At 32.3% G+C, this 23,017-nt stretch overlaps 3 protein-coding genes across 3 annotated transcripts; 1 reads left to right on the top strand and 2 right to left on the bottom strand.

Moving 5' to 3' along the window:
* Positions 1-4,399: 4,399 nt before the first annotated feature.
* On the bottom strand, positions 4,400-5,268 carry LOC120577595 (uncharacterized). Its single transcript, XM_039829217.1, has 2 exons — positions 5,190-5,268; positions 4,400-5,026 (listed from the first exon to the last, which is right to left on the bottom strand). The coding sequence occupies exon 2, from the start codon at positions 5,008-5,010 to the stop codon at positions 4,591-4,593; it is 420 nt and encodes a 139-aa protein (XP_039685151.1). The 5' UTR covers positions 5,011-5,026; positions 5,190-5,268; the 3' UTR covers positions 4,400-4,590.
* Positions 5,269-8,671: 3,403 nt separating this feature from the next.
* LOC11411785 (probable isoaspartyl peptidase/L-asparaginase 2) lies at positions 8,672-11,722 on the bottom strand. The gene is made up of 4 exons (XM_003591809.2): positions 11,561-11,722; positions 9,561-9,794; positions 9,266-9,352; positions 8,672-9,151 (listed from the first exon to the last, which is right to left on the bottom strand). The coding sequence occupies exons 1-4, from the start codon at positions 11,720-11,722 to the stop codon at positions 8,672-8,674; spliced, it is 963 nt and encodes a 320-aa protein (XP_003591857.2).
* Positions 11,723-14,729: 3,007 nt separating this feature from the next.
* LOC11405385 (phosphoenolpyruvate carboxylase 4) lies at positions 14,730-23,017 on the top strand. The gene is made up of 20 exons (XM_039829870.1): positions 14,730-15,070; positions 15,257-15,420; positions 15,762-15,876; positions 16,113-16,190; positions 16,301-16,369; positions 16,497-16,575; positions 16,696-16,772; positions 16,853-16,948; positions 17,191-17,329; positions 17,787-17,891; positions 18,159-18,211; positions 18,288-18,554; positions 19,019-19,144; positions 19,222-19,323; positions 19,394-19,540; positions 20,275-20,373; positions 20,475-20,563; positions 20,975-21,101; positions 21,190-21,396; positions 21,932-23,017. Exons 1-20 carry the CDS (start codon positions 14,915-14,917, stop codon positions 22,754-22,756), a joined length of 3,120 nt encoding a protein of 1,039 aa, XP_039685804.1. The 5' UTR covers positions 14,730-14,914; the 3' UTR covers positions 22,757-23,017.

Genomic DNA, 23,017 nt, shown 5'->3' on the forward strand with positions numbered 1-23,017 from the left:
TCCAGTACCCTTCTTTGGTTTATGAGGCAAAACCTTGAGACGAAAGCTTTCTGACATGAATAACAACAATTTCTGCATCACAACGTTTATGGAAAACAACTTTGATGTCGTTAGTCTTCGCTAACAGTTCAGTCTTTGATTCAATTAAAGACTCAAATTTGCATTAAAGCTTGTTGAGAATAGCTATTGAAATTTGAAGGAACATAGTCTTTGTTTCTAAATTTAAGAATGAGAGCAGTAGGAGAAGACTCCATAGCATTATGCATTAAGCCCAGATTTGGAGTAATTTCATAAGCGGGAGAAAGATCCATTGACTCTTTGGAGATATAAAGAGTCAAGGTGGAAAAATGGAATTGAGTGGGATGCCAGTATTATACGCTTTAATGTTGATTTAAGAGACACATTTGCTTTTAAATGAAAATGTCAAACGTGATTATGGATGATGATAGGGGTTTATGAGCAATTAACTTGTGGCAATGGGAATGAGAATGTCAAACGTAATTATGAATGATGATAGAGGTTTAGGAGCATTTAATGCGTGACAAAGGAAGGAAAAAAATAGAGTAGATTAGGGTTGGGGTTAAGTTTTAATAATAAGAGATTAAGTTGGTTTTTATTTTTATTTTAAAAATTAAGGTAAATCAAATAGTGCCTTGAGTTTTTCTTAACAATAAAATATTATTTTGGTGGGCCATGAGATTTTGAATTCCATAAAATTATCGGTTGTATATTCAAGGAGCTTCAAAATTGAGTTTTATGGGATTATGGCTTAAATATGGAAATGGTCTTCGTAAATATCTGCGTTTTGGTTTTAGTCCCTGCAAATATAGAATATTTAGTTTTGGTCCTTGGTATTTTGTTTTAATCCTTGTAAAATCATTTCATATTGAAACTGGTCCCTATAATATTCATTTTAGTCCTCGTTTTGAGGGATTAAAATCAAATATTCTAAATATTACAAGGACCAAATCCAATATGAATCAATTTTATAAGGACTAAAACAAAATATCAAGGACCAAAACCAAATTTTTTATATTTGCAGGGACTAAAACCAAAAAATATTTTTACAGGATCTAAAACCAAAATGTCAGATATTTACAGGGACTATTTTCATATTTAAGCCTTAAAATATTAACTTTTTGCACTTGAAAGGGTAAAATTGAGAGAGGAAACATGAAATTTGGAAGAGGGAGATATATAAAATTTGCGAGTTAAGCGATGGAAATTTTCATTTGAGTAAAAATTATATGAGTATCATAAGAATTTTCTTCTTATATGATGGTTTTCCGGTAAAAAAAAAAAAGTTCTTAAAACTTTACAATTGATGTCGATATAAGAATTTTTTAGAAAAACGGGTAATATGCTCTTTCATGACCAAATTTTGTGATTGTCTTACAATCAAAGTTGCTTAGAGTAATATTGTCTGAATACATCTAACCTTATTTTAACTGAATCAAGTTTACAAAATTTAGTCAAACGTTTATTTTAACACATATGATCAATAATAGTGATTGTAGAAATATTGAGTAGCGTCTCCATTTTAGCTTATTTTTAATTTATATTTTCGCAACAGAGGACCTCAGGGTTGATGGAATAAAAAATTTAAGGATACAAATCTTTTTTTTTTCTAATAGATTTGCAAGCTATTAGCATTAGAAACAGCTTTCAACTTTACCATAAGATTTGCAAGCTCAGATTCTACAAGTTTCCTTGTCGCTTGAACCACTTGACACGGTAAGGCAAAATCTCAGCGTGCTCATCACCGGTAAGGTCAGTTTTCTGTTGCTTGGCACTTATCATATTCAACAGGTGACACACGAAATCCTTCCCACGCTTCAACTCACGTTCCTTATCCTTGAGCTTTTTGAGGCGCTCATCGTCGTATTGTACATTATCAGCAATGAGACTCTCAAAGGAATCAAACAAAGATCCACCAAAAAGCGTTTGAGAAGTAACTGTTAACACCTTTCTATAAGGTCTTCTGATTTGGCTTTTGTTCATTGTAAACAAATTGCTTCTTTTGTAGCTTTCTTAAAAGCTATATTATTGAAACTATATGAGAAATTAACTAGGGTTCTAAGCTAAATGAGGAAGAGAAAGGCAAACTAACATTTTTATTTATCTTGGTTGATTTGCAAGGTATGTCCAAAACAATATTACATATAAGAGTGGTAATAGATAATAACCTAACAGGCCTAGAGACTAAAGATCCAGCTAAAATTTCCAACTAAAACAATTAAAAGAAAAGACAAACCAATATAAATTTTACTTCTAAATTATTTATTTGAGTCTAATTGCATGCTCTATCACCTTAAGGAGATGAGAGTTGAAAAAAAAGTTTGGTCAAACAAGCTCTGATTATGCCAATATCTAACTTCAGAGTCCAGAGAAGAATGGGAAAGGTATCTCAAACAAAATTTATACATCTAATCAAAGGAAAACTATTTAGATTGACAATCATCAAAGAAGAACTTTATTAAACACTAACATTGTGAAAGCTTGATCAAATAATGATAGGCACACATGTTTATTATTTCATTATGTTCAAGCTCATAGAAAAAAACATTTCAAAATTCAAATAAGTCCTAATTCACACTTTGGGTTCTCTTTTAGCCAAGTCTTTTTGTGGCATAAAGACATGTTGCTATTGTCTGCAAAATTAGCAGGCATTCTTTCTATTTTAAATGAACTCCACTCATCTCCCCATGTGGGGCATTTGGGTATTGTGAGAAAACAGAACAAATATGGAGAAGTTTGAGCAGAAATGTGTAAATATGGTAACAGAATAAATATCAAGCTATTAGGCTTGCTACATCCCCTTCCAATTCCTTCTCAAACTTAGGAAGATGTATGATAGAAACTCCATCAGTGTTATTAAGCAGCTATAGCACCATCATAGCCCTATTGAATAGCGGAATTTCAACAAATTGTAATTGTTCCTTACACTAATTAGTACAAAATATTCTGAAATAGCAGTGTTGCATAGCGAAATTCGAACAAACAGTTCCGATCCACGATTGAGAACACCAAACCCAATACAGTAGAAATCAGAAAATTGTATTATATATTGAACAAAAAAACTATTGCACAAGATGAAAATTTAAGTCATTGGCGAAATAGTTTAATGAGAAGCTTAGTCCAAGGTAGTTAGTGGAAAGGGGAAGTTACTGGCTTGCAACCATCACATTTTTTACATCTCAACTAAATATTCAGCAGGGGCATACAACTCATAGTTTTATTGGGTTATTGATTTCTACTGTAAGAAGCTAGGAATATTACTCGATCAAAATATTCTGGAATATTGTATGCCCAAACTTCGCTATGCAACACTCAATCAAATTTTCCAGCAATGGAATACTACTCATAGTTTTATGACAAAACATGGCCAATGCTTAGTTCAAACTACTAAAAAGTTGCTATAACCTGTGTACCAAGATCAGCTACATGTTTCATTATAGAGATATTTTTTTTGAGATATCATTATTTGGAAGATAATCTCATATTAACAGATAGAAAACATATATATATATATATATATATATATATATATATATATATATATATATATATATATATATATATGAAAATCTAGTTGTTTGGTTATATCATAAGCGGAAACGGGCAATCCAAAGATGCAAATGAAGGTCTAGAATTGAGGTTCTGCCTGCCTTCATTTTCCTACTGTATATTTTTTATTTTATTTTTTAAATCTGTATATTTTGTAACAAAAAACTCATAACTAGTTTATCATATAGTTATGAATTTTATGTTACAAAATGCAAACCGGTGTATTTGACTATCATCCCAATCATCTCTATTATTAGTCCTACCATAGAACGTTAATACAATATTCCATAGATAGTCAAACTCTGTATCTAAAAAACATTAATTTAAATTTTATCCATCTTTACTTTCAAATTGATATATATCTTGTAGCAGCAGAGTTTCGTTTTTGAACAGAACCGTTAGAATTTAGGACATGTTGTAGATTTGGTTATTCAGCTAGAAGTTTTGGTAATCTGTGCTCCTTTAGAAGTTTGTTAGCTAGTTATAAATGAGTAAAAAGTGTAATACAATGTTCCATTCATATATAGTCAAATCATTGTATCTGAACTCTGAAGAGCATTAGTTGAATTTTTGTTTGTTTGTTTATGGATAGACGAAATGACAATAATTGTTGTAAACTCACAAACATAAGTGGAGACGCCAAGGTTCGCCCCTCAGTGATGGTGTCCAGCCTAGAATCAACAATCTATATAAAAATGATAATATAAACGAGAAACAAACATATAAGCAAAACCAAAATCAAAATAACATTTATCAAAATAGGAGTCTAATGCCGATAACAAAATGAAAAGAAAGAAAATCAAAATAGGAGTCAGTGCTGACTACTGATAACAAACGAAAAAAGCACACTAAATAGGATAGAAGAAGTTCAAAGACTTTCTGGCATCGGAAACAGCTTTCCTATCTTCGGTAACAACCTTAAGATGATATTTGACCAATTTCCTAAAGGATTGCATCAACCCAGTCAACCCAGTCCCTTTACTCTTTCTCGGCCATTTACGCATGATTTCATCATTACAGCCCTTAAAACTTTTTCTCAAGTCCCCTCAGTTTTTTCAAGGTGCAAGAATCGTTTGTAGCATTCTCGAACATGAGAATCTTAAGAGAATCAAGCCAAGGTCCACGAAAACGAAATGTATGGTGAAGATCTTCAAGTAACTTAACGAGTAGAAAGCGTTGATTGTCAAGGAGATCTAAGATTGAATGGTTCTTGAGAAGAAGTAAAAGTTCCGCCAAGGTTGTGTATGCCAAGCCCTTCACTTCAGGAGACTTGAAAGTAGGCAGAGTTATTTCGGAGCCATGAGAAGCGATGAAGTTTGAAACCAAATCAGCGTCTCTGAGGCTGATGTATCGCAGATTCAATTCAACTTCAACTTCTTCGTCGTTCTCAGTTGCTTGTTGTTGATTGATATGTGATTGAAAATGCACCTCTACGTTCGTCATTGCTGTTTTGGAAACCCTAAAATTATAAGACAAAAGCATTATTATGTAATCGATCAAAGATGTAAAGTAAAGTACACGAATATGAAATAGCGTACGAATGGATTGATGATCATGATAAGAATACATTGATCGATCAAATCGATAAGAAAAGAACGAAATAGAAGGAAAGGGTTTGTTACCTTGTGAAGAAAGAGAAAAAGCATCGATGCTGAAACCCTAGTCTCGCAAGGAAGGAAGAGAATGAATGAGAGAATTGCGAGGAGCGGTAGGGTTTTAAATAAGGAACGGTTAGAGGTTTTTTTTTTTTTTTTTTTGGTAGTGAGGTTAGAGGGGTTTTTTCTACATTACCCTCTTTGTTGATAGGGTATTAATTTACCCTCATTCAAGATATCAACGAATCAAAATGTAATATACAAATGTAATATTAAATGTCAAATAAATGAGTCATTTTTTTTATAAAAAAAATCAATTTTAATAAGGTAACTTTTAATTTTTATTTAATTATATTTATGTATACAATCTTAATTAATTTACATTATAGGGTTTGTAACAATTAAAATTTCACATCAAATTCAATTCAACATGGTTGTGTTTGGTAACACGAATAAGCTAGCTTATAGCTTGTTGGAATAGCTTAAATGTTTGTTTTGATATAATAAGATGTGTTTGCTAAAAAGCTTTTTTCACTAGCTTATAGCGTGTTTTGAGAAGTTATTTCAAGTAGCTTTTGAATTTATAGCTGGTAGTTTTTTATATTTTCTTCCAATTTTAACCCTATTAATTTAATTATTTTTTAATAAAACAACATGTTCATGGCTTAAAAAATAACGGCCAAGTTCATAGCTTATTTTTTAATAAAACAACTGCCACGTTTTCTCCTTTGAAAAAAAACTGCCATGCTTTATTTTATGTCCTTAATAAAAAAAAAAGTTTTTATGTCTTACAAATTTTCTCAGATCTTAGAAACAAAAATTGACTCATTTATTTGATATTTAATGTGACATTTGTATAGTACATTTTGATTGACTGATATCTTGAAAGGGTAAATACCCCCTAAAGAAGATAAGATAATCTAAGCCTCACCGGTTAGAGGGTGTTTTTTTTTAGGGAAGGTTAGAGGGTTTTATAAAGTGCAGAAATCTTCCATTAAAGATTGTTCCAAAAAATATTATTTTATTTATTTTTTGAGGGGATCCAAAAATATCATAATGTTAAATATGTTTTAATTTATTTTTCCTCTAAAAAAAATGTTTTTAATTTATTTCCTACAAAAAAATATTCGATTTTGTTTTAAATTTATTTCGAAAAAATAATAATTCAGTTTTAGTTTTTAGTTTTCTCATTTTTATAAAAGTAAGGCTTAATTACAGTTTGGTTCCCTATTTTCAATCACTCAAATTGCTCCCTCCATTTAAAAAATCACAAAGTTTGGGTTTCTTTATCATTTTTTAAATTAATTTATTTTTTTATGTATCATATTCAAATTAAAGTTTTAAGGGGTTTTCTGATAGTTTAATGGTTCATGATAATTCCACATAATAGAATCGAAAAATAAAAAATATGATAATTCCACAAGTTAAAAATATGAAAAATGAATCAAAATTGCGTGATTTTAAAATTAGGGACCAATTTCACGAGTGAGTGAAAATAGAGAGACCAACAATTAGTATTTTCCGTCCTTTTTTTTTGTAATAGTATTTTCCGTCCTTTAGTCCCTAATATATATGAGTCAAACACATGATAGAATCGAATAAAAAATTTCTACAAGGGTTAAATTTGAAATATCATAATTTGATAAGGATTAAAATATATTTAACCGAAAATAAAATATTAATTAATAATGATTATAATTATTTTATTGACATAATATAGGCCAAGTATTTTTTGGAAGCATAATATAGGCCTAGTTGTTTCATATTTTTAAAAGAAAAAAAATACTATTTTAAAAATGACCATTTTTAACAACTTTTAATCTTTCTTTTTTTAAGATAATATTTTAAACAAGTTATACTAATTTGGTAATTTTTTTGGTGGGTATAAGATAGTAAACTCTTATTATATTTAACAAACTCCATGAGATGTGGTTCAAATTCCATTTATACTAGTATGTCCTTAGACCAAACATTATTGTACTATGCATTTCATGCAACACCATTATCGTCATTAAATCTAAATAACTAGAATGAATCTACCTACAAGTTGACTGTCACAATCTTTATATGTCTTGGAGAGATCATTAAGCCTTAATTTAGTATGAATTGCATCAACCTAACAATAATTCCCTTCGGTTTAACACAATTATCAAAATATTTTAGTAAGACCATTAGAATAGATGGTTTATTAACTGAGCTCGTGGTTAATGTGATTATCTTATGACGAATCTTTTAATAAGTTCAATTTCTAATGGAAACAATTCTTGACGAGATTTTATTTATCTTTTAATTGAACTTAAGATTACCGCATATCCTCTTTCCACTAAGAACCAGAGGATTCACCCCAAAGAATAGTGGAGAATAGAGAAAGGAGGATGTTATCTCTCCTTTATTTCCTTCTCAATCACTTCTAGTTCTAAATGATTTATCATGTGATAAACATTTTTATCTGTATTCAAACACAATGGTGTACATCAAAATATGACCACAGGGACATATTTCCTCTATTTACATCACTTGCTTTATTTACGATATTTCCACAATTTTTATACTAAATTAGTTTACTCTCCTTCACACTAAAATAAAACGATAGACAACAATACCTGCATTTTCCAACAAATAGTCATAAGCTACAATCAACATTCACATTGTTATTTGGTGTGGAGCAAACAATTAACATTTTCGGAAGATCTATAGGCTTTGTTTGGGAGTTTGGAGGGGAAGAGAGGGGAGGGCTTTGGGGGTTGGAAATATATAAAAAAATAGACAATAAATTCACATTTTTTGAAAGAACAGTTTTTTAGAGAATGATAAACTAATATTTATGATTAATATACTTTTAATTTTAAAAATATTATAACAACATAGATTGAATTTGAAAAATTCATATAAACCCTCCATAACCCCCCAAAATCCTCCTCCAACACAATATTTGAGTTCTCCCAAATGAGGGGGATTTTTTATTATGAGTAAAAAATTAACCTCCAAAACCCTCTCCTTCCAATGTCATCTATTTCTTCCACTTGCTCCTTCCTTTTTTCCAAAATCCTCCCCTCCAAGCTCCCAAACAAAGTCATAGTCTCCATCTTTTATGGAGATTGGTAAATATTACTTCAAATAGTAGTAACGAATAATCAAAGTTATTTTTCCCTAGTCAATTGGTCAGTCACAGCCCACAATCAACATTCTATATACAATGGACATGAAAGAAATCAATATATATAGTATGCAAAATCAGAATACATGCATAGACTGAAAAAGTAATGATAAAATCAATGAGGATTATGATCATGATTACAGTCATGGATGGAATATATGAAAGAGTAGCATTCCAATAGTAGTAAGTAGCAGCAAAATTAAGTGACAACTTCTTAAGAAAAGAAAAAAAAAACAAAATTAAGTAGCATTCTAATGACTTATGACTTATACTAATTAATCAAAATTAAGCCTCAAAACCCTATTAAAAGAAAGAGTTGCAAAGGCAGTATTTATAAGTACTATTATTACTATCATTTCCATATTCCCACCTCCTTGAGCCCATCCTCAGTAGCAACACCTCTAAACATCCCATTACAATTAAATCCATAAGCCACTTCACCCTTGCTAGACACAGCAATAAGACCGGCAAACCCTTTGTCAAGACGATGTTTGATAACGAAATCCACGGCCTCTTGAAGGCCAAAACCTTTGTACTCCATAACTGCTGCCACCTCACGCGCAAGAGTGCCACGTATGATTGCCTCCCCTTCACCAGTGCAAGAAACTCCACACACTTCACATGCGTACGTTCCAGCACCTATGATAGGTGAGTCACCAATTCGACCACTCATTTTGTTCATTAGTCCTCCGGTCGATGTTGCAGCAGCACACCTTCCTTCGCTGTCCACCACCACACATCCGACGGTCTCTGGAGAATAAGCGCTTAGTGGCAGCCCATTCATTGGTAGTGGACTCTTTTCGTTTTCAGCCGTTGGAATTCGATAATCAAACTGCAAATCATCGTCCATCAAACACATTCATTAATCAAAATCACTGAATCCAACAGTTTAATTACTGTGGTAAAAATGCACAAGTAATTATTGCATCAATTTGAAAAATCTTACCAGAATTGTGTTTGCTTCCTTTGCAAGTTTCAGCATACCAACATTATCAGGAGTGATGAAGTATTCATTATCCTCAATATCCACACCCTAGCAAAAACACAATTACTAATTATGCCTATGAATATGTATCTAATGAAAGTATATCGCTATTTTGCAGTATTATAATACGGATAGAAACAAGCATAATATGAATTGAACTACTCATTAGTCATTACACATTCAAAGACCAAAATAACTATTATTCCAAAGAAAGTATGCATTTATACATCTAATTGTTTGTATAATTTATACGAACCTGGTCCCTCGCAAATTCTTCTGCCCCAGAGAAGCCTAGGTATGAATGAGGGGACTTTTCCATGACAAGGCGAGCAAGTGAGACAGGGTTTTTCACGGTGGTAACACCAGATACAGCACCACATCTTCTCTTTGTACCATCCATTATGCTAGCCTCCATTTCAACTGTTCCTTTTGCTGTCAAAGCAGATCCACGCCCAGAATTGAACAGGGGATTTGTTTCCAGTTCTCTCACCTGTCAAAAAAGAGACTCCAAATCATTAAACATGATTAACAAATGACTTAATGAAGCAAAAATCTTGTTATTGTTTTTTTTTTCTTTCTATATGTTCACTCCACCATAGGTTAATCCAATTCTAGCCATCATATGATACTAACATGATAGTGAGAACATATCTTTATATCATGATTAGAACATTAGTTGACCATATTGTAAGAGTCTCTCCCTCATACCGCAACATTCAACCCATTTATGAAAACATGAAGACATGTTATCTTTGTTAGGGGATAAAAACATGTTAATGTTATTCATGGATTTATTATATTTATTTTAAATTAAAAATTAATAATCTACAACAATAGAAATAAGTTTGATGCATATTACAAACAATGTTGTCAAACTCAATGATCTAGGTAAAATCATTGAACCTATGTAGAATTCAGAGACTCTACTCGTAAAATTAAAAGTGTGAGTTTACCTAATGTTAAATTAGCCTATGAATGACATATCAAGAAAATATAATACCATTAAATAATAACTTAACATTTATTAAAACAAAATAACTTCCTATTAAAGCAAAATGTTTTTAAATAGACAAATATTAATCATTGAATTTGAAGAATAATATATCAAATAAGTGATTAACACATAAATAACTAATTAAGCTAGATATCAAAAAATATCAAATTAAATTTTTATTAAATAACTAAGTGAGATATCAAATATTAATATTAACTTAAATAATCAAGTGAGATATCAAACAATGTAGAATTGTATACTCATAAACTTCTAGAATAATTGAGAGATTATTTATCGAGTTTACTTTTAAGAGGCCGAAAAAGAAATATATTAAACACAACAATCAAAGTATAAGAAGTGTTCAAATTGAATTGTACACAAGTCAAAAAAACAAAAGCGCCTAAACATAACGGAAGCCAACAAAAATCAATTTCTAAGAGGAGTCACACCTAAACATATAAGCGGTGTAGTATTCCATTGATATAAATTGTAGAATAAACCCTTATCTTTAGTTTTAATCCAAGAGCAAACTAAGCATATATAAACGGTCAAGTACTCCATTGATATAAATTTTAGGATAAACTCTTATCTTTAGATTTAATCCAAGATCAAACCAAAAGCTATGTAAATTGTAGGATGAACCCTTATAACTTTAGTTTTAGTCCAAGACCAAACCAAAAGCTTCGGCAAATCAACAAGAGAACCTTTAAGATTGTCTTGATTATTGAAAATAACTTGATTACTATAGGGATGCCAATTTCGTCCGTAAATAGGATCCTCGTGATGATCACCATGCTTTTATTAACATATGAATAGAGTGTTGCAGCACACGACCCTTATGCACTCCATCTTTTGCTTAAATATTTTTGCAAGAGTTTATAAAAAATATAGTATACATTTAATTCGTTTTTTTTTTTTTTTTTTTTTTGCGACCTACAATTGTATAACACTGAGTTTTAAAGTGTTAACACCAGAGTTTGACTAGAAAGCAAAAACCTATAACTAGGACAAACAAAAGGAACGTGAAGGTTTTAATGTTTTTCAGTGTTCATATATACATACATGAATATATTTTTAGCCAAGCATGTATAAAATTATTTCAATATGGTAAAAAGACCAGTCATCACTACACATCGATAAATATTCATATATATAATATGATTATATATGCTTATATACAAAATTAATCACGATACAAGTTTTAATCACGTCATCACGATACAAGTTTGTTAAGGTAAGAGAGATGGAATGAGAAAACATACAACAAGTTCAACGACATCGACAGCAGAACCATTGGAACGGAGAGCAAATATGCCAATATTAAGACAATGAGTAAGAAGTTGTTTGGCTTCTTCCTGACGTTGTGGTGGGAGATTAGGATCCACACCGGCGCCACCATGCACAGCAATAGCCCAACCAACCATTTTCTCTGCCCTAGGTTTTCTTTTTCTTTCTTTCTTTGTAAGAGAGTGAGTGTGTGATGAGACCACTGAAAACTTGGTGCTTTATATATAGTTTAGGAGTTGTAATTTTTAAACGTATAATCTTCATTATAGAAATAAAATTATGTCATATTCTGAAAATATTTCGACACGTTTTATAACCTATATTTTATTTAGGGAATAACCTATATTATTTTTGACAAAAACCTATATTATATGATTCTTAAAAAAAAAACTATATTATATGATAGCTTATCTTTTTTTTGTATACCTTTTTTTTTTATTTTTTATTTTATGTTTAGACCCGTCCTCTTAAAAATAAAAAACAAGACCCATATATCTATTTGAAAGAAGATTGTCAACAAAAACATAAGAAATCATAATAGTTTTTTTAGGAATTTGGATCCTTTAAAGTAAAGTGTAAAGTGAATAAAAAAAAATAAAAAATTGATATTTAAACAAATAGGTGATTTATTATGATGTTCCTTTAATATCATTCTACGCTCTAAACAAATAGGTGACTCAATTTAGGGCAATCAAAATGTCAAATATGTTTTTTAGTGTGAAAACAGAAAATTAATTATAGAAGATGATTGATTTACATCCATCTAAAAGTAAGGATATGTACCCTCCGGTTACCGTTATAAACAAAATTTTGCATTTTATATTCATTCAATTAATTATGTATATGGTTATTAGCATCCTCATCTCACGACGAAAAAATCAATAGTTATTTTGAATATTATTTCAAAATAGTTTTTTTGGAAATAACTTTTTTTAAGCAAAATTTTGAAATAATTTTTTTAGAGTACAGTATTGTAAATATTCGTCTTCTTCTATTTTTTTTGGAAACATATTCTTCTTTTTTTAGTATGTATTGTAATTTTCTTTTAAAAGTATAGCAAATCTTTTGTTTCTTTTCAGATTTCGCAGTCTCTACCCGTTTCCTAAAGAAAAAAATACTCGATTATTTTTGTATAAAATTTCATGTTTATTTTTGGAAGAAATATATACTGTGTTGAATCTTTTTAGCTAGGGGAAATGAACGATGAAATTTACGCAACCGGTAATGTCGACACGGTGCGATTGGATATATTTCGTAGTTCTTTTTTGGAAAGAATATTTTGTAGTTTTTTGAATTCGAATCCAGAATTTTTCGATTTGTCTGTGATAATTTATAGTGGTCGTCTACATGCAAAATAAATAAATATGACTATTTTTTTTAAGGAAAAAAAATATGACTATTACATTGCAGAAAGAAAAAAAATACGCAGCTGCTTATAGTATAAATAATTTTTGACCGATTTAATAGAAATAATTTGTAAAAATCTGAACATGGATTTTTTTTTTTTACTAACTTCTTCATATGGGTTACGGCCTAGCTTTTACTTTTTTACTCTATTTTCTCAAATGGGTTAACGCCATTTGCTAAGAATTGTTTGTTCTATACTTTTTTTTTTTTTTTTTTTAAGTGAATTGAGCTTTAGAGATTCACTAAGGTCATAGCATGTCCTCTAATGTTGAGAGAGTATTGACGGAATTCTATCGACAACATCAACAAATGAATATTGTGCTGATTGGCTTTAGTAGTTAAATTGTGCTGATTTTATAGTCTGTACACTTATTTGTCGAAAAAAAATAGTCTGTACACTTATCTATTGCAGCCGAAATAATATATTATTTCTTTCAAAAAAAAATCAATAAATGAATATTTAGTGTGAGATTCTTGAATAAGTAAAAAAATAAGCTCCAATACATTAAATGCATGTGCAACATTCCCATGGAGAGAGTTTGACATTTGACAACACTCTAACAAAGAATATTGGTCCTACTTTGATGCATATTTCAACTATGTTGTCGAGTTCTTAAACTTTGATGAGCCCTTTTTATCATTTATTTTTCAAAGTCTAAAACTTTATTAGTTTAAGGATATTGAATCGTTTAGGAGATTAATTGGCGAACTCTTATATCTTAACATAACAAGACTTGATATCACATTCATCACTCAACATTTGAGCCAATTTATATCTCACCCTACACATAGATATGATCAATGTTTCTTTCTTGGCAATTCTTCGATTTCATAGAAAACAAAAAAACAACTAACAATATCTAGATCATCCTCAGAAGCTGAATATCGTGTCTTGGCAACTACAACTTGTGAATTGCAATGGTTATTGTCTCTTCTTAAGGATCTGAAAGTTCTATCCACCAAACTAACAGTCTTGTACAGTGACAATCAAAGTATTATTCATATAGATGCTAACCATGTCTTTCATGAAATAATCAAGCACTTAAAAATAAACTGTCACGTCATGAGGAAGAAGCTAGAATGTTCAAACTATCGTCAATGTCATCTACCAACCCTACAATTTGTGAGGGGGTATATAGCATTATGAAGAGAGTAGAGTAAAATTATCTAGTTAACTTGTTTCCTTACACTGCAAAACTATCTACCAAAATTGTCAGTTACAATTATAAGATGCAGTTAGTTGCACCGTAGCTTAGCATTGTACACCTCTTATGTATAAATAGAACTTTGTCATTTCATCGTTGCTCAATGATTGAACTACATTCATTCAATTCATAATAACCTTGGCGAGCAAGCTTTCACCTCTAACATATACAATAAGCAAGAATCAATTTTTTAGATTTTTACAAACGATGAGATTTTAAAGCATATTCAATAAATAAGATAAGTTATTCCTTTTTAACTAAATTTCTAAATAAACAAATGTCAAAGATGAAACTTGAAATATCTTAGTACATGAATGAATTACGTTTGTATTACATTGCTCTATTAATTTAATACTCCACCATAGGTAATAAGCCATGGAGTTACTTAAATGAAAAAAGTTGTGAAAAAAGATGGACCACTTAAATTGAGTAAAGTACCAATACTATATCCACCATGAATCGGACCCCAAAATGGAATATCCTTAGAATCATCAAAGGTCCTTGGAATCACATGATGAATATGATAGATAGTTAGTTCCGAGGTCATAAATAATCGTTGCACCAAACTTCCCTTTTTCCACTGCGGCACTAAGATAGACACAAAATATAGCAGCCACGTGTCGCTTCTTTGTTTGATAATCATCGTTTGTTTCTTTGTGTTGTTGTTGCTTCATTACACTGTTGTTTCTTGCTCAGTGTTCTTTTCTTGTTCACACAATGACAGACACTACAGATGATATTGCTGAAGAAATCTCGTTCCAGAGCTTTGATGATGATTGTAGGTTGCTTGGTAATCTTCTCAACGACATTCTTCATCGTGAAGTTGGTACCACCTTTGTTGACAAACTCGAAAGAATTCGTGTCCTTGCTCAGGTAACTAAAAATTCAAACTTTTCTCTTTCTCTTCATACCCCACTTTTTTTTCATTGTTTTCAATATTCACTACTTTTATGTGATTTTTCCCCCTTGCTTAATGTGAAAATCTATGAAGCACTGACACGCCTTTCATAAGTGAGTAATAGTGAATGATGTTTCTATTTTTGTTTTTGTTTTTGGCAGAGTGCATGCAATATGAGGCAAGCAGGTATAGTGAACATGGCTGAGTTACTTGAGAAGCAGTTAGCTTCAGATTTGTCAAAGATGTCATTAGAAGAAGCTTTCACTCTTGCTCGTGCTTTCAGCCATTATCTTACTATGATGGGTATAGCTGAAACTCACCATAGGTAATAAATAATCCATGGCTACACTAACTCTGATTATTTGTTGGTAATTAATATTACTTTCCAAATTTCATTTTTGAATTCACTTATTCAAGCTTATCTAGTGACATAAGCACTTTTATAACCGTTTATGAGATCTTACGAAAATAACTTATTTTCGTAAGCTCTCCAAGATAGCTTATGAAAAAAACTTACGACTTTATTTTATCTTCTGTTATAGAAATAACTTATAGATAAGTGAATATCATGATGAGTCCTTATGCTATGAGGCTAATTAAGTTGTTTATCCAAACAGGGCCTACGTAGGGTAATGGTAATCTCTAACAGAAATTACATGTTCACAGGGTTCGTAAAGGAGGGAATATGGCACAAATTTCAAAATCTTGTGATGATGTGTTTAACCAGCTTGTGCAGGGTGGAGTTTCCCCGAAAGATCTTTATAACACAGTCTGCAAACAGGTCCGTTTTTCGTTCTTTTCATGTCTATCTACATATGTATGGTAGAAAATGATCTTCCATTGTACGTCACTATAAAGCATTTTCCTTGCATTTTTTTGGAAATTGTGAAATGCTATGTTTTGATTCTTTTGAATCCTTAATGTTTTTCTTGTTTATTTGGAATGTAATGTCTATACTGCTGGTTTTTCAATCAGTTGTCCAGTTTGTTTGACCTTTTTTTATTTTTGTTGCTTCAGGAGGTTGAGATTGTTCTTACAGCTCATCCCACACAAATTAATCGACGAACACTGCAGTACAAACACATTCGAATTGCTGTGAGTATTTTACTTTGTTTGGCCATTCAAAAATTCAATGGAATGAAGTTTTCAAATTCAAAGATAGTATAAATATTTGTCTCTAACTACTCTCACTCTTCAACATGTAGCATCTTTTGGATTATAACGATCGACCTGATCTTAGCCCTGAAGATCGAGAAATGCTGATTGAGGATCTGGTATTACTTCTCTACTGTATTTTCACTCTAAAAAATCACTGTACTGTGAGAGGATGAGAGTTTATCTGTTTAACTATTGAGTGGAAATATGTCTGCCGTATTCTCATACGTCATCATGATTTGGTAGGTGAGAGAGATAACTTCAATATGGCAGACAGATGAGCTTAGGCGCCAAAAACCCACTCCAGTTGATGAAGCTAGAGCTGGTAAGTTGCTTGATTATCAAGTATTGTATATGTCAGCTCTTCTGGTTCACATTAAAAGAAAATAATAATAATTTGGCGTGTAAGATTAAGAACTGTTCGTTTTATTTTAATTTCTCACAGGTTTGAATATAGTGGAGCAGTCACTCTGGAAAGCTGTTCCTCATTATTTACGTCGAGTCAGCAATGCTTTAAAGAAGGTCTCATCTTGAATTCTTGGTCAATTAGCTGTAATTTTTTTTTATATTTTTTTTTCTCATACATTCTATCCATTTTGCAGCATACTGGAAAGCCACTTCCACTGACTTGCACTCCCATAAAGTTTGGAACTTGGATGGGAGGTGATAGAGATGGAAATCCAAATGTGACCGCAAAGGTGAGCTTTTTTAACATCCATCCAAGTGCTCACTATCAGCGATTTTGCTTTTTATGAATATTAATAACTGAGGGAAAGTGTGCTACCTATTATTGTGTCAACATTTCTTTTTAAGTGTAAGTTATTTTCTTTTCTGTTTTATTTGTTTAGTTTTGTTGCCTGTAATTGAATAATATCATCAAATCTGCCGGATATTTTGTTCAACTCTGGGTTGAGTAAATGTTTTTCTTTTTGTTCCTCAGGTCACAAAAGCTGTTTCACTTCTATCTAGATGGATGGCTATTGACCTCTATATTCGGGAAGTGGATAGCCTCAGATTTGAGCTATCTATGAATCGGTGCAGTGATACGTTGTCAAGACTAGCACATGAAATTCTAGAAGGTTTGTCTGTTGAATTTTATTTTTGGCGAGATTCTTGCAAGTGCCAAGGGACTTAGCATTCACCTTTTGTCTTCTATCATGTGACTACCAAACGCTGTTCGTTGAAAGTAACACAGATTTGTTATGCACATGAAGATTTGATAGCTTCAATATTAGTCCAGTTCAATCTTGTTACTTCAATTTGTTAGATATCATATGAGCGGTAATCATAATTGTTCTCTTCAAAGCCTAACTATTTTAGCTCACACATTTCTTCTAAAGTATTAGCACAAAAAATTGGAATTAAGAATGGAGAGGGATTCATTTACATTTAATCTGTAGTCACATCTCGTCTAATTTGATGACATAAGATAGACTTCAACTGGCTTTGTGAATGTTTCCTGGGAGTGTTTTCTCATTATGTTTGATGATCTTATTATCCACTTCTAAGAGTTGATTGTCAATTCTTTCTTGACAGAAGCTAAAGACGAGAATCGCCATGAGAGTTGGAATCAGTCCATGAATAGAAGTCAGTCACTTCCAACACAGCTTCCAGCTAGAGCTCATTTACCCTCTTTTGCTGGTACACATAATACTTTTGATTATTTCTGTCTAGTTATTTGAGCATACCATATCTCTTTGATTTCAATGTTTTTGTTTTCAAGAACATTATTGTACTTTTGACTTTCTGTTTTTCGTCCAACACTCAAATGATCAGTCGAATAATGCCCCTTTCTGATTGCACGAGAAATAATTATTAAGAATCCCTACAATCCTTAATATAAATTCTATTTTGTTATGCACGAGGAATGATGAGGGGATTTTTAATTCATTATCTTTTTTCATGTAGAAAATGGTGAATCGCAGCATCCTAGACTAGACATCCCCGGACCTGATCACAAGGTAGATCAATTCAGTGTTTGTGGCAGTTTTGAATTCTCCTAGCATGCTATATAATGTATGTTTTCTTAATTAATAGGACGGTGGTATTTCTCCAAGTCCAACTACACTCAGAACTGGCAATCCCAGTATTAAAGTATCAGTAACAAGTTCAGAAAATTCCAATGGTGCTTCATCTTCAATTCCATCTTCTCCCTCTTACAACTCTAGTCAACCGCTTTCTCAGAGGAAATTTACAGAATCTCAGACAGGAAAGTCCAGTTTTCAGAAACTTTTGGAGCCACAGCTCCCTCAACTTCCTGGAATTGCTCCTTATAGAGTTGTCCTGGGAAATGTAAAGGATAAGGTATTACTTCAGATTGATTCCGACGATTAGTACTTAAAAAGTGATTGTTTCAATGCTGTCATCGAATATCTGCTGTACATGCTGTCATCGATTGGTTTCTTTGGCATTTTCGGCTGTACATACTTGATAAGTTCCTTGCATTTCTGCATCTTCCGTAAATGCTTCAAATGATTTGCAGTGGACACTAGTTTGAAAATAGATAGAATAACATACTACATAATTTTCTGATTGAGACTGGATGTGATATATATATATATATATATCAAAAGTATTCACGTATTCACCAAAAATCTATCATCTATCCATCTTTTCAATTTAGCTATAGATATACATATTAATACATTAATTATATGCATTATCAAAATATCTACTGGATACAAAATCACATATTTTCTGTTTTAAGATAGCAACTACCAATTTGTAATTAAAATCACCATTATAATAAATGCATGCATTGTGTTCAGCTTGAGAGAAGCCGTAGACGGTTAGAACTTCTTCTTGAGGATGTTGCATGTGACTATGATCCTTTGGATTATTATGAAACAGCTGACCAGCTTTTGGATCCTCTGCTCCTCAGTTATGAATCTCTGGTACTCTTTCCTTCCCTTTCTTTCCTGAAAGGTTTGTTCACACTCCACAATTGCTATTTAACTCTCCATGTCTTCAGCAATCATGTGGGTCTGGGGTGCTAGCTGATGGTCGCCTTGCTGATCTCATTCGTAGAGTTGCAACCTTTGGAATGGTTTTAATGAAGCTTGATTTACGCCAGGTACGATTTATATTTCATGTTTATCGTTGCTTGAGTAATCAATTATGATCTGAAACTAGCTGCATTATAGGAATCTGGGAGACATGCTGAAACACTTGATGCAGTTACAACATATTTGGATATGGGTACTTATAGTGAATGGGATGAAGATAAGAAATTGGACTTCTTAACAAGAGAGCTGAAAGGAAAGAGGCCACTAGTTCCTGTTAGTATGGAGGTGAGACAGTTAAAAGTTTTTAGTATACTAAGCAACTGTTTAATAAGCTGTTAGCTGTATATCTTGTGGGTTGGGAAAGCATACAAGTCTATTTTAGGAAAGGAAAGAAGTTAACATCAATTCCATCTTTTAATGAAAAATACAAAAAATATGTCAAATTTTGACGTCATATGGAGAATCTATTTGCTGTGAAAATTGACATTGATAGACCGGTGTGAAGTGAACAAACATCGATAGACCATTTTGGTGTATTTATCATCAAAGAACCAAATTAATGAGACTTTCATTTTGGAATTAGTTTACCAAAATGGATGTTTAAACCTTTATCTGCTGCATCATTCCAATCCTTTTTATATTTTTGCTTAGAATAGATGTATATTTATATCAACTTCTAATTATGGCACATGCATCCAATTTTGATATTCAGTTATATTGAAAAGCTAAAACTTATTTCTGGAAATGCAGTTAAGACTCGGGAATTACTTTTGTTGCCTGAGTGAAAGAATCAATTCCGTAGAGAAATTTCGTTTTTCTTTTAATTTTTTTTATCTATTGTTGCTTATTCATTCCATTCACTTCTTAATAGTCTCATGATATTGAGACAACTGATTGCTAGATAAAAATCTATTGTGTACTCGTTTCACTCACGGTTATCTAATGTAATCAGTAGCTCAACTACTTGTGATCATTTCAACGTTCCTGGCAATTTATGATTGGTATCTTGATTTTATTAGGTTCCTGCTGATGTTAAGGAAGTCTTGGATACATTCCGAATCGCTGCTGAACTAGGGAGTGATTTTCTAGGAGCCTATGTGATATCTATGGCCTCAAGTGTATGACTAATTGCCACCTTTAAATTATGACTACAATTTGTGCTATGTCAATTGTTGTTCCCTAATCACACTAATAATATGGACTTTTGCTTGTTTATCAGGCAAGTGATGTCCTTGCAGTAGAGCTTTTACAGAAGGATGCAAGGCTTGCTGCTATTGGAGAATTGGGAAGAGCATGTCCTGGTGGAACGTAAGTAGGAATCCTTTCTTTCAATTAGTCTGATCAAAGTGGTGCTTAAGATAAAAAAAATTTAATGATCAAAAAGTTACTTTCCCATAGGGCCTGTTTTGATAAGCAGCTTATTTGCAGATTATAGCACAAACACTTATTAAGTTATTATGATAAGGGCTTATGTATAAGCTTGCATAGGCTATTTTTATATCAAAAGATAAAGTAATGTTAAAGTTTTTGTATATGCTATAAGTTGTTTTTATAAGTTATATTGGAGAACTTATGAAAATAAGTTAAAAACAGCTTATGAAAATTGTCATAAGCTGTTTTAATTTTTTTATTAACAAACAGTCCCACAAAATAAGCCAATCCAAACAGGCCATATATCTATATTGTGAAAATTTGAATCTTATGACATGTTTGCATTAGGTTGCGGGTTGTCCCTCTATTTGAAACCGTGAAGGACCTGAGAGGAGCTGGTTCAGTTATCCGGAAACTTTTATCAATAGACTGGTACCGCGAGCACGTCATTAAGAACCACAATGGACATCAAGAGGTGCCTTTTTAATCCGAAATTCATTTAATTTTATGTTATGGCTATTATGTGAAATTCATGTTATGGTATTATAAATTTGTATGTGCAGGTTATGGTTGGATATTCTGATTCTGGTAAAGATGCTGGCCGCTTCACTGCTGCTTGGGAACTTTACAAAGCTCAGGAGGATGTTGTAGCTGCTTGCAATGATTATGGTATTAAAGTTACACTGTTCCATGGCCGCGGAGGCAGTATTGGTCGAGGCGGTGGCCCTACATATCTGGCTATTCAGTCCCAACCACCTGGATCTGTGATGGTAGGTTATGCATTTAACTTTATTGTTGCTATTTTTTTTTTTTGAAAAAAAAAAGAACCTGCTTGAAACTTACTGGTATGAGGCGCTGGTGGCTGTAATTTTTTTGGTACATTGATGGTATGGTATGTATCCAGTATCCCACATGAGAGGTTGGTGTGTTAATGGTTTCAACTTCTAGGACTTGATTCCTTGGATCGTAAATAAGTGACAAACATTTGGAATATTGGACTGATAGAGTAATTATTCATGTTTACGTTGTTTTACTTTGATTTGTTTAACTATGAAACTGTTTTGGTTGAATTTTGGAGAACATTCAATAATATTAAGAACTTTTAGGCTAGTATATTATCTGAGCTTTGTTATTTAGTATTATTTACCTGATAATCAAATTAAATGCTCAACAATGAATTTGATTTTAGATCATGACATGAGTCTTACGACTAGTCTTAAGGAACAAGTTTTACCGCTGACGTAGCTCGTATCTGAATAAAACATTTGAAAGCAAAAACTGATGTTTCCCACGGTTCATTTGCAGGGAACACTTCGGTCTACTGAGCAGGGAGAAATGGTAGAGGCTAAGTTTGGGTTGCCACAGATAGCTGTTAGACAACTTGAAATATACACAACTGCAGTATTACTTGCAACCCTTCGTCCACCTCTCCCACCCCGAGATGAAAATTGGCGTAGTCTCATGGAAGAAATCTCAGAGATCAGTTGCAAGTGTTACCGCAATGTAGTCTACGAAAATCCAGAATTCCTTTCTTACTTCCATGAAGCCACGCCTGAAGCAGAACTCGGCTTCCTCAACATAGGTAGTCGCCCTGCAAGAAGGAAGAACACAAAGGGAATTGGAAACCTTCGTGCTATTCCCTGGGTATTTGCGTGGACTCAAACCAGATTTGTTCTTCCAGCTTGGCTTGGAGTTGGAGCAGGTTTGAAAGGTGCTTGTGAGAAAGGTCACAGCGAAGAACTAAAAGCAATGTACAAAGAATGGCCTTTCTTTCAAAGTACAATAGACCTTATTGAAATGGTTTTAGGTAAAGCAGACACTACTATAGCTAAGTACTATGATGAAGCCCTTGTATCAGAGGAGAGGCAAGAACTCGGTCGTGAGCTAAGAAACGAGCTCCTGACAGCTGAAAAGTTTGTGCTCGTGATTAGTGGGCACGAGAAACTTCAGCAGAATAATAGGAGCTTGAGGAGGTTGGTTGAGAACAGACTTCCATTTCTCAATCCCATGAACCTGTTGCAGGTGGAGATTCTGAAGAGGTTGAGGCGTGATGACGACAACCTTAAACTCAGAGATGCTTTGCTTATCACTGTAAATGGGATTGCTGCTGGGATGAGGAATACCGGTTAACGCTGCTTCTCAACAACTATAATAATGTACACAACTTTAAGTACTAATGATGAATAGTTTGTTTTATGTTAGGTTTGTTCAGTAAAGATTGGTATTAGCCATAATGGTGAATGGTTTGTTTTGTACATAGGAGATGCATTATAATATTAGAATGTTATGTACAATTAAGCTTTTCCTGCAATCTGGTAAGTTCTCAATAAATTAACATCTTGTGTACTTGCTTGTTAATTTGTGTGATGAGAAATTGTTTGGGCAATCAAA

Source organism: Medicago truncatula, chromosome 1 (genome assembly GCF_003473485.1).
Source record: "Medicago truncatula cultivar Jemalong A17 chromosome 1, MtrunA17r5.0-ANR, whole genome shotgun sequence".
In the NCBI taxonomy this organism is placed as follows: domain Eukaryota; kingdom Viridiplantae; phylum Streptophyta; class Magnoliopsida; order Fabales; family Fabaceae; genus Medicago; species Medicago truncatula.